The 12160-nt window shown below is 37.1% G+C and overlaps 1 protein-coding gene across 3 annotated transcripts in view; it reads right to left on the bottom strand.

Moving 5' to 3' along the window:
- Nucleotides 1-12160, bottom strand: part of CEP112 (centrosomal protein 112) — a 430862-nt gene that overhangs the window by 310059 nt on the left and 108643 nt on the right. For all 3 annotated transcript variants that reach the window (XM_075994691.1, XM_075994693.1, XM_012747355.2), the window contains 2 exons: nt 670-824; nt 236-365 (listed from right to left, as the gene is read on the bottom strand). In XM_075994691.1, the coding sequence (XP_075850806.1) occupies nt 236-365; nt 670-824 (285 nt within the window). The remainder of the gene's footprint in view (nt 1-235; nt 366-669; nt 825-12160) is intronic.

Below are 12160 nucleotides of genomic sequence, written 5' to 3'. Positions count from 1 at the left end.
ACTCTGTCTCAAAAAAAAAAAAAAAAAAAAAAATTTATGTTGTACCACCCATTAGACATTTGGCATTTTCAACATTTTAAATGTCAATAAAAATTCTTGAAATTTCTGTTATTTTAAAGATAAAGTGAAGGACAGACTAATTTCAAATGTCAAATAATCTCTACATGGCTATCCATGACTTATAAGCAAGTAAAGTACTACATTGGGTGGATGTATCTATCAACACACACAATACCTTAGAAGCCGAAAGAGCATGTTCTTGTTTTAGAAGTTTGATATCAGCATCATATTTGGTTTGCAATAGTTTCATGTTTTGCTCATAATCATTTACAAGATGATCTTTCTCTTTATGCAGTGCATTGCGCCTAAAAGCAATAAGAGGATAAAATAGACTTCCAATATATTTAGAACCAATCTCTAAAATGGAATTTTTTAACCAACTAAATCCAAATATATTATCATTCAATATATCAAATAAGTATCAACATTTTTATCAGCTGCTTCTAAGCATTATACTAATGTTACAAGGGACTTTAAAAAATAAACAGTGGTATTTAGGTTCAAAACTTCTCAAGGTTAAATGCACAAGATAATTTTGGCTAATAATTTATAGAGTTGATATCAGCACTTTATAGCTATGCCTGATAGACATCAGATTTCAGACATTACCTTGCCTTTACTTCTTGTAATTCACTACATGTTATCTGGTAACATCTTTCAAGTTCCGATTTTTCTTGAATTAATTTCTGCCTCTGTAAATGACTGTTCTCTGCTTCTCCAGTTAGCTGCTGCACACGACCTTCCAGCTCTTTGACCATGTGGTTCTAAAAGAATGGGTTATTGAATAGGTTTTAGAAGCCTCTGACTAACTTTATAACACTTTCATATCACTAAGGAACCTGAAGAAAATATATAGCCTATAAGAAGAAAGAAAACAAATGTATCATGAACCATAGTAGTAAAAATTAAATTAACTTCTAAATTAACCAAGTCTTAAAAATAATGCTTAGTACCACAAAACTAAGAATATCATGGTTATCTTGTTTTAGCCATTCTTTCATTTAATAAATGTTTACTGAGTCTGGTACTATTATAGGATGTAGATACACAGCAGTAAATAAGACAGGCAAAGTCCCTGCCCTCAGGAAGGTTACATTCTCTTTATATCCCTTTCTCAGTAGATTAGTTAGGTGAGCACTTACCAGAGTTCTTTGCTCTTTATTTGTAGTTTTAGAAACTTTTAAAATTATAAAAGCAATGTAATAATATTTTTAAAAAGAAAGTAACACAAGGGTATTAGCACAGGGGTTTATCAATTAAGTGATATACTTATTATTATATAAGTATACACGAATATTTTATTAGATAGCTGCAGTGTTAGTGCATAAGATTTTCATTCATTTCATTTTCTGATGTCTTTACCATTTTACGAAAAGTACTTCTCCAGTTTTCCACAGTATTTAAAAATTGTCAATCAATTAAAGCATTTCTCTATTATTTAATATTTAAGTGATTTAAAATTTTTTACCTTTGTGGGACTTAAATTTTAAAAAGGGATAAAGATAAAATGTAACCAAAATGTTTATACCCTCATAATATCCTGAAATAAAAATAAAAATAAATAAATAAAAGATAAAGGTATTTATAATCTTTAGCATTTTATCTAAAATTAGAGTAAGCAAGCATCAGTTGAAGCGACAATTGATTTTCATTTTAAAAATTAAACCTGTAGTAAGTGTGAGTAATTAGGAAAGATTAGTATGAAGTTCTGGTCAATTATCCTGTTATACACCTTTTAAGATAACCATCACACTCCCACTGAGAATAACTGAAAAACCCAGAAAGATATCCAAAAAAACAACAACAAAAAAAAAACCTAGCAGGATGGCATTAGAGGATTTCCAAGGCAGCCTGGATGTAAGGAGGCCAGAGGAAGAAATCTCAGAAAGATGAGTCAACATTCTGCAAATTGCTTTTACCATAAAGGTATTTTCCAATGTTGGAGGATAAGGATGGAAATCAAAGCAAAATGTGGGCAAGGCACCCAGGACTTGAGGAACCAAGATGCCTGAGAAAAGGGATTCACAGAGAAGTAGGCACCATATTAGCAGTTTTCTCCTCAAGGAATTTTTTAAATCTTAATATTCACAGGTGAGTAAGCCAAGAAACCAAGGCAAAAAACCCTGAAAAGCACACCAGAATTTTTAGCAGTATTACCGTTCTGAGGAGTAAAAATTGTAGGTTATCCAAGGAGAGGGAACCCTAGTAACATCAAGGCTTTCAGCTTGGACTTATGTTGAGGGGTACCCCTAGGAGTGGAGGTTAGTCAAAAGGAGACCAAAGATTACAAAGACTGCAGCCCATCCTTGGGTCAATTCAGTCCCTGAATGGATCATATAATCTGTCTCCATACTTGCTGCCTCTCAGAGGTTAGGGCAGAGGCAATCTGAAAGAAGTAATGTCATACAAAGCCTTTATTACTTTCCATACACCATGTCTGGCAATCAACCTGAAAATAATAGGCATACCAAGAAATAGAATAAAGAGAAAATAGAAACATACATGCAGATGGCCCAGATAATAAAATAAGACATATGATGCATATTTCATTCTGGCTCAAAATATATGAGAAGCCCTGCAAAATTAAATGAAGACAAATATAAGAGCAGGAATAGTCCAAGAGAAGATGACTCATAGCTGGAGATCTTAGAAAACATCATCGGAACACAGTTATCCAAACTAAGTAGCATTCAAATAATCTTGTTTGGTTCAATGATAACAGTTGCGTAGGTTGTGATTATAGCTTCTTTCAACACAATCTAGTATAAAAAAGAAGCAGGAAAGACTGTGTTGAATGAAAAATCACACAACCATTTTTACAGAAAGTAATCTATAGATAAGATGGATTAAGGGAAAGAAACATTATGAGAAGCCTTGCAGTAGGCCACAGAGTAATAAATGCTAAATAATTCACTCTCATGTACCTCTGTATACTAAGAAACTCCTTCTACTATGAAGCATGACCATGGCCCTACATATCCAGAAACAATTCTTCAAGTAGCTGGCCAAGGAAGAAATGTGTATATTTAAAGATGAGAAATCATCAAAAATGGACCACCAGCATCTATACAAATAAGTGGTAAGGAAATGAGAGGAAAGGCAGAAAAAACAAAAGGCAAATGAAGAACATTCATGAAGAAAAAGAAAATCACTTATATAAGACAGAATAAAATCAACACTAAATGCATCCAAAGTACTTTTTATAATTTGCAAAAGATTACATATCTATAAAATGTTAAACCTCACCTCTATTAAAAAAAAAAAATTAGGCCAAAAAAAACTTGTATGATCTCAGGTAAACTATGTTGAGATACAAAAAAAAACCAATAAATCATGAACACGCTGGTCTCAAGTAAAAGGGGAAGAGTGAAAAAGCATCATGAAAAGGAAGGTTACAGTGAAAATAGCTACAAAAAGAATGTCTAAGAAGGGACACAGTAATAAACATGAAGAAAAAGCCAGTAGAAAGCAAACAAAATTAAAACTGAAATAAGCCAAAATTCATAGAGCAGTCAATATAGAAAAGAGAAAAGAAAGATCCAACATTTACATAATTGGTATACCCGAAAAACACAAATGGTAAAATAGGAAAATATATTAGATGACATAATACAAGAAAACTTTACAAGAAAAGAATGTGTAAATACAAAGAGTACACTATAAAAATAACACAGAATGAAGAATTCCAAGGTATATGATAAAATTATTAAAGTTCAAGGAAATTATCCATTTAAAGCATTAATAAAACATGTCATTCTCTTGCCAAAACTCTCCAATGGTTTTCTTTCATACTCAAAGTAAGGTGTGATTATCACAGCCTCTCTGATCTCATCTCCTATCACTCTCCCCTCTCATTTACTACACTCCAGCCTTCCAGCTGTTTTTCAAAGTCATCAAGCTAGCCTCAAAACTTTTGCATTTACTGTTTCTTCTGCCTATAGCACTCTTCCTCCAGGTAGCCTGCACAGCTCAGTAGCCCATTTTTTTCAGTTCTCTGCCTAAATGTCTTCTTATGAAGAAAGCCTTCCATAGGCCACTCTAAGTAACCAGATCTCTAACACCTATATTTTTCTGGTCTCTTTCCCTCCCTTCCTCCCTCCCTCCCTTCCTTCTTTCTTTCTTTCTTTTTTTCTTTGTTGTGTGTTTTCCACTAGAATTCTCTAGTTGTATCTGTCCATGTCTCTCTCTCCTCTCCCCCACCCCCACCCCGCCACCTTTCTCTCTCCTTCCGCCTCTGGTAATGGTAATGTCACTGGGGTATTATATGATTATCTTCTGGCTCTTGCATTTCAAACTACATTGAATAACTATCTACAATGCTAACTAACAATTAAATCTTTTTCTATGAAATTTATGTATAGCCTTTCCCATATGTGAACAAACTAAACTGTCCATCTGGATATTATCATGACTTTCATAGAATGATTTTTCTAATTCTACAAGATTATGCTTATTTTTTTATAACAACAACAATTCTTACTCTAGCACCATACAAGTATGACAAGTACATTCCCAATTACTTAATCAATAATGGAAATAAAATCAACAGGCCCCAGAAGCATCCTTCTGGCACACTACTCAACATATTCCTTCAGGTTGACACTACTTTTCAAAATGAATTTTACATATTATGTCCATGATAATTGCAACATACCTAAGACCAAATTATACCAGTTTGTTAAAAACTATTTCTGCTGAGCCTCCTGTAGCAAATAACTCAAAGAACACCCACATGTATAATAAAGGGTTTATATAATACATACATATGATTGAATATTGTATATGAAGCCCACCAAATGGACAGACACAAGATTACAAAGCTGTGCCAAATATAACAGTCACCAGAGGGAAAACAAAAATTGGAAGTCAAGAAAAGCATTCAGAAGTAGGAAAATCAAGCAGTCAATAATGCTAAAAGGACAAGATAAAAGAGGGGTGAGAATAACACCAGAAAAAAAATAGGTAAAATATAAGCAAGTGAAACAGAGAAAAGAAGATTCTCATACTAATTCTTCAAGCACTAAGCACCTACCAAGGCTTAGTTCTTGTTAGAAGGTGGCATGCTTTCTCATATGCAAATAAGTATTATATGAAATGAAAAAGTAACTTCTGTGCTAAGAGCTATATTTATTGGACAAATACTACTGCAAATACTGTTACCAACTTTGTGATTGAAAAAGCAAAATATGTGATATCAGTTATTCATTTTATGATTTATTTTTAAAGCGTTTTTTAATACTCACTGCTTTACACACAATTCTAGGCACAAAGTAAATAAAAGAAATTTAAAACTTGTAATGTCAAGGGAAAGCCCATAGATGCATACAAAGTACCTGAAGGACAACAACAAAATAATCTTTTTTAAACAGAATACAAAGAGATAAGGGAAACAAAATAGTGGAGGCCTCAAAATGGGATAAAAAATTGTTCAAGAAAAAAGATGCTGATATTTCTCAGTCTGTAACAGACAGTGTAGAAGGGGAATTCAGTGATATATAACAATAGGAGCAGGGAAGAAATAAATTACTGTACAGGAAATGATAAACAGATTACCTTAGGTACACAGGATATCTTCCCATATTGGGAACTCAAAGGTATCACTTGGAGTACAACGTTAGTCTTCTTGAAGTGATATGACTTGCAATCAGAAGTTTTAATAGGCATTAGATTAGGAATTCAAATTCTGGATCATTAGAAAATGGGAAAAACTGCATTTGTCAGAGATGGAGCAAGAAGAGACAGAGAGAGCAAGTGGCAGGTTACTGAAAGAGTCCAGGAATGAGGCAACAATGGCCTGACCTCAACTGGTAGCTGTGGAAACAGAAGGGAAGAAAGCAGATCCAAGAAAATTTTCAGAGAAGTAAACTGAATGATTTGGTAGAATCCTAAATGAGGGAGATGAGAAGTGGCAAAAATCATAAATCTTTCAGGTTCAAAATCTAATACACCAAGAGAACAATGATGATAATGGGAAATTAAAAGAAAATTTGGGAAAGAGTATTATTTTGGTATGAAATATCATAGACATGATTTTCAACAAGTCAAGTCTCAAGAAATCTAATATATCCTATGGGTTTTCAGTTATGCAACACACCTGAAACAGTTATGCAACAACATGGATAGTATAAGAAATCAGAAATGGAGATATAAATGTTGGAGGTTTACATATAAACTTAGTTTGAAATTCTGTAGGAGTCAAAAATTAAAAAGGTTAGTATTAGGCAACTATTAATATTTAGAGTCTAAACTTCTCTTATAGATCACTCCTATGGCAATAAAAGCAACAAAATTTCTTATTTCATAAACTTCTTATGAAAATATGACATATACACAAAAAATGCACAAATCTTAAGTGCATATTTTGATAATTTTTTTCACAAATTGAAAATACCCATGAACTACTAGATGATGTCAACATTACCAGCCCCTCTGAAGCCTTATTAGTCACTTTCTACCCAAAGGTAAACACTACTCTGACTTCTATCACAACAAACAAATTTTGCTTTTTTCCAAACTTTCTATAAATGGAATTAATATGTCTAAAATAATTTATCCATTCAATTAATGGGATGTTTTCAGTTTTTGATTATAGAAAATAATCTTGGTATACTATGAACACTGTCATACATGTTTAATGGTATAGATTTCTTTTTGGTTATGTATTACTGAGTCATAAGATACACCTATGGTAAGCTTTAGTAGTTACTAACAAAGAGTTTTTCAAACTGAATATAAAAATGTAAACTCCCTATAGCAGTGTATGAGACTTCTGACTATTCTGCATCTTTGCCAAAACTTGGTACTGTGATTTTGTTTTTGTTAAATTTAACCCTTCTTGTAGGTGTAAAGAGAAATTGAATTGGTTTATTTACATTTCCCTTAGAATTAATGTTTTGAGCACCTTTTCAAGTGTTTATTAATCATTTGGATCTCTTATTTTGTGTGGTACCTACCCAAATCTACTACCCTTTTTTTTTATTGGATTGCTTTTCTTTTCCTTGGTGATTTGTAGGAATCCTTTATATATTTAAAATGCAAGGACTTTATTAGATACAGGAATTGCAAATATCTTCTTCCACTCTTAATTGCCTTTTCTCTTTCTTAATGATATCATTTGGTGAACAAAAAGCACAATTTTAGTATATTCTCTTATCAGTATTTTCCTGTATGGAAAACATTTTTATTTCCTTTTTAAAAAATCTTAAACTGGGGAGGCGGAGCAAGATGGCGGACGAATAACACCGCCAAACAGAGTCTCTCTGCAGAAAAGACAGATTCTAGCAGAAATTAGAGGAAAGAAGCAAGAAGACGAGCATACAGCGGACAAGGGCCGGAAGGAGGGGTACCTGAGACCCCGGGAGACTCCACGGGAGGAGGCTGCGGAGGAGAACTGGAGGCTGAGACCACCAGAGCAGCCCGGAGACCAGCGGCAAGGGTAGGTGGATTTGCTGTTTCCCCTCCCCTGCATTTGGGACTGCTGGTGGGCTCCCCAGCGGGTGGAGAGACCTGTGGACACCAGCCCAGAGACCGCCGCCGCCGCCAGCCAGCGGTGAGCCTGTAGCAGACGTGGCACCAGGTTCCCAACTTCCTCCGGGCACCTCTGTGTGCACAGACCCGAGCCGCGCGGCAGGCGCCATATTGCCTCCTCCTCCCCTCCGCCGACCCTACCCGCGGCTGCCCAGAGAGACAATACAGTCACCAGCCGGAGGCACCTCCTGGGAACGGGACCTTCCCTCTTGGGACCGTACAGCTGACTCAGGGGAACTCAGACTATGAGCTCCCTACCCGCCCGCCCTCCCAGGTGCTGCTGGCACTGAGTACCCAGGAGAACGGTGCCGACTCAGAGGCTGAGAGACACAGACCCAGCTTGGGCTCCCTGTGGGTGAATTGGGACCGGATATCCTCTCCCTGGTGGGGATACAGTTTGAACTCTGGGACCCAGAGGTCGGACCTGCAGACCAGATCCCCTGCACCGAGGGCTAGCATTGCCCAGGGCACAGAAAGGTTATACGTGAACAGCCTACTGAGGTGTGTGTGCCTCCAGGGGCGGATCGGCGTCCTAGAGGGCAACCCTCCTCCCAGGAGGAGGCCATGCGCCCAACCCAGGTGGCGTTCCTGTGCAGGGAACCCCCCCGCCGACATCACAGTCCCGGGAGGCCTGGTGGCTTGTGGTCTGGCCTGCTGGCAGAGGCCCAGGAGTAGCTGCGGACTTGGGGAGGGTGGAAAGAAGCGAGGCCCGCTCCAGACTGCCGGTCTCAGACAGCCCCGCCCCCACACCCAGACTTTCTGGCTGAGCAGGACCATTCCAGCCCTGCCCTGACAGCTTTCCCTGGAAGTGGAAACAGAACTTTGACCCCTGCTAATGGCCTGAGGGCAGGCTTACACAAAATCCACAGCATAGCCTGTTCATCCAAGCAAACGCCACCTACTGACAGGGACAGCATCCTGCACAGCCTTTTCACGGCACCTACTGACTCAATATACAGGGAGTGGTTCAATTTCATCCACAGACACCACCCAACGCCTCAGAAACTAAACAAGGTGTGTGAATATCCAAACAATAACTTAAGGAAAGAAACAACAACTGATCGACATGGGAAGAAATCAGCGAACGAACTCAGGAAATATGAAGAACCAAACAGAAAACACACCCCCAAAGAGGAGCACCAGCCCCCTAGAAATGGACACCAACCAAAATCAGGAAACCAATATGACAGAAGAGGAATTTCGTATGTGGATCATAAGAACACTCACCAAGCTGAAACAACAACTCAATAACCAACATAAAGAAACCACAAAAAGCCTCCAGGATATGGGAAAAGAAATAGACACAATGAAGAAAAGTGTAACCGAACTCCTGGAAATGAAGAATCAATTCAAGGAACTACAAAATACAGTGGAAAGTCTCAAGAACAGGGTAGATGAAGCAGAAGAAAGAATCTCAGAGCTTGAAGATAACACCCTCCAATTAAATAAATCAGTCACAGAAATAGAGCAGAGAAACAAGAGAAAAGAGCAAAGCCTACAAGAGCTGTGGGATTATGTGAAGAAACCTAATGTGAGGGTTATAGGCTTACAAGAAGGGGAAGAAGACAACACTCAAGGGTTGGACAAGCTGTTTGAAGATATAATAGAGGAAAATTTCCCAGGCCTTGCTCAAAATCTTGATATACAAGTTCAAGAAGCTCAGAGGACCCCTGGGAGATTCAATGCAAACAGGAAGATGTCACGACATGCAGTCATCAGATTGACCAAAGTATCAACCAGAGAGGCCCTTCTAAGAGCTGTAAGACAAAAGAAGCAAGTAACATACAAGGGAAAGCCAATTCGAATAACATCAGACTTCTCTAATGAGACCTTACAAGCAAGGAGAGACTGGGGCCCCATTCTCACTCTTTTGAAACAAAACAATGCCCAGCCTAGAATATTATTCCCTGCAAAACTAAGCTTCGTATATGAAGGATAAATAAAAACATTCTCAGACAAGCACAGGCTCAGAGAATTCACCAAGACAAGACCAACCCTACAAGAAGTACTTAAAACAGCGTTACGTACGGAACATCATAATAATAACCCACGAATATAAAAACAACCAAAACCCAAAGATATTAAAGGCCAGATATTACAATGGCTCAAGACAGAACTCATAGCAATAACATCCAACCCAACAGAATGAACAGTAATCTACCTTACCTATCAGTTCTCTCAATAAATGTGAATGGCTTAAACTCTCCACTCAAGAGACATAGGCTGGCTGAATGGATAAGAAAATACAGGCCAAGTATATGCTGTCTTCAGGAAACACATCTAACCTGCAAGGATGCATATAGACTAAAAATAAAAGGGTGGAGATCAATATTCCAAGCAAATAGAAGCCAAAAGAAGGCTAGTGTGGCAGTTCTAATTTCAGACGATTTAGTTTTTAAACTAACAAAAGTAGTGAAAGACAAAGAGGGTCATTATATAATGGTGAAGGGCACAGTTCATCAAGAAGAGATAACAATTTTAAATATATATGCACCCAACTTAGGTGCACCCAGATTCATAAAGCAAACCTTACTGGAGCTAAGCAAATGGATTAATAGCAGCTCCATAATCACTGGAGATTTCAACACCCCACTGACGGCACGAGACAGATCCTCCAAACAGAAAATTAATAAAGAAATAATGGACTTAAACAAAACTCTAGAACAATTGGGTCTGACAGACATTTACAGAACATTCTACCCAAAATCCACTGAATATACATTCTTCTCATCAGCTCACGGGACATTCTCTAAGATTGACCATATCCTAGGACACAAAGAAAATCTCAAGAAATTTAAAAAAATAGAAATCATACCATGTACCTTCTCAGATCACAGTGGAATAAAACTAGAAATCAACTCTAACAGAAACTCACATTTCTACACAAAAACGTGAAAATTAAACAACCTCCTACTAAATGATTACTTCGTAAATGAAGAAATCAAGACGGAAATAAAAAACTTCTATGAAGAAAACGACAATGGAGAGACAAGTTATCAACTCCTCTGGGACACAGCTAAAGCAGTTCTGAGAGGAAAGTTTATCTCCATAAACGCCTATAACCAAAAGTCAAGAAGATCACAAATAGACAATCTAATGAAATGACTCAAAGAGCTGGAAAAAGAAGAACAGACCAACCCAAACCCAGCAGAAGAAGTGAAATCAACAAGATCAAATCAGAACTAAACGAAATTGAAAACAGGGAAGCTATTCAGGAGATTAATAAAACAAAAAGTTGGTTCTTTGAAAAAATAAACAAAATTGACACACCATTGGCTAAGCTAACGAAAAGCAGAAAAGAGAAATCTCTAATAAGCTCCATCAGGAACAAAAAAGGAGATATCACAACTGATCCCAAAGAGATACAAGATACAATTTATGAATACTACAAAAATCTTTATGCACACAAACTGGAAAATGTGGAGGAAATGGACAAATTTCTAGAAACACACAGCCTCCCTAGGCTCAACCAGGAAGAAATAGATTCCCTGAACAGACCAATCTCAACAGCTGAAATAGAAACAGCAATTAAAAATCTCCCTAAAAAGAAAAGTCCCGGTCCAGATGGCTTCACACCCGAATTTTACCACACTTACAAAGAAGAACTAGTACCTATCTTGCAGAAACTATTCCACAACATCGAGAAGAACGGAAACCTCCCTGACACCTTTTATGAAGCGAATATTACTCTGATACCCAAACCAGGAAAGGATGCAACAAAAAAAGAAAACTACAGACCAATATCCCTAATGAATATAGATGCAAAAATTTTCAACAAAATCTTAGCTAACCAAATCCAGACACTTATCAAAAAAATAATCCACCACGACCAAGTGGGCTTCATCCCAGGGATGCAGGGATGGTTCAACATACGTAAATCTATAAATGCAATTCACCACATAAACAGAAGCAAAAAAAAAGACCACATGATCCTTTCAATAGATGCAGAAAAAGCTTTTGACAAAATTCAACACCCTTTCATGATACGAACACTTAAGAAAATAGGCATAGAAGGGACATACCTAAAAATGATACAAGCCATATATGACAGACCCATAGCCAACATACTGAATGGGGAAAAATTGAAATCATTCCCACTTAGAACTGGAACCAGACAAGGCTGCCCACTATCTCCACTTCTGTTCAACATAGTGCTGGTAGTCTTGGCTACAGCAATCAGACAGGAAAATGGAATCAAAGGTATCCAAATAGGGGCAGAAGAGATCAAACTTTCACTGTTTGCTGATGATATGATATTGTATCTAGAAAACCCCAAGGATTCAACCAAGAAACTCCTGGAACTGATCAATGAATTTAGTAAAGTCTCAGGATACAAAATCAGTACACAGAAATCAGAGGCATTCATATACGCCAACAACAATCTAATTGAGAACCAAATCAAAGATTCAATTCCCTTCACAATAGCAACAAAGAAATTAAAGTACCTAGGAATATATTTAACCAAGGACGTAAAAGACCTCTACAGGGAGAACTATGAAACACTGAGGAAGGAAATAGCAGAGGATATAAACAGATGGAAATCCATACCATGCTCATGGATCGGCAGACTCAA

The sequence above is a fragment of the Microcebus murinus genome, chromosome 18 (genome assembly GCF_040939455.1).
Source record: "Microcebus murinus isolate Inina chromosome 18, M.murinus_Inina_mat1.0, whole genome shotgun sequence".
Taxonomy (NCBI): domain Eukaryota; kingdom Metazoa; phylum Chordata; class Mammalia; order Primates; family Cheirogaleidae; genus Microcebus; species Microcebus murinus.
This window is presented reverse-complemented; position numbering and strand designations above follow the sequence as displayed.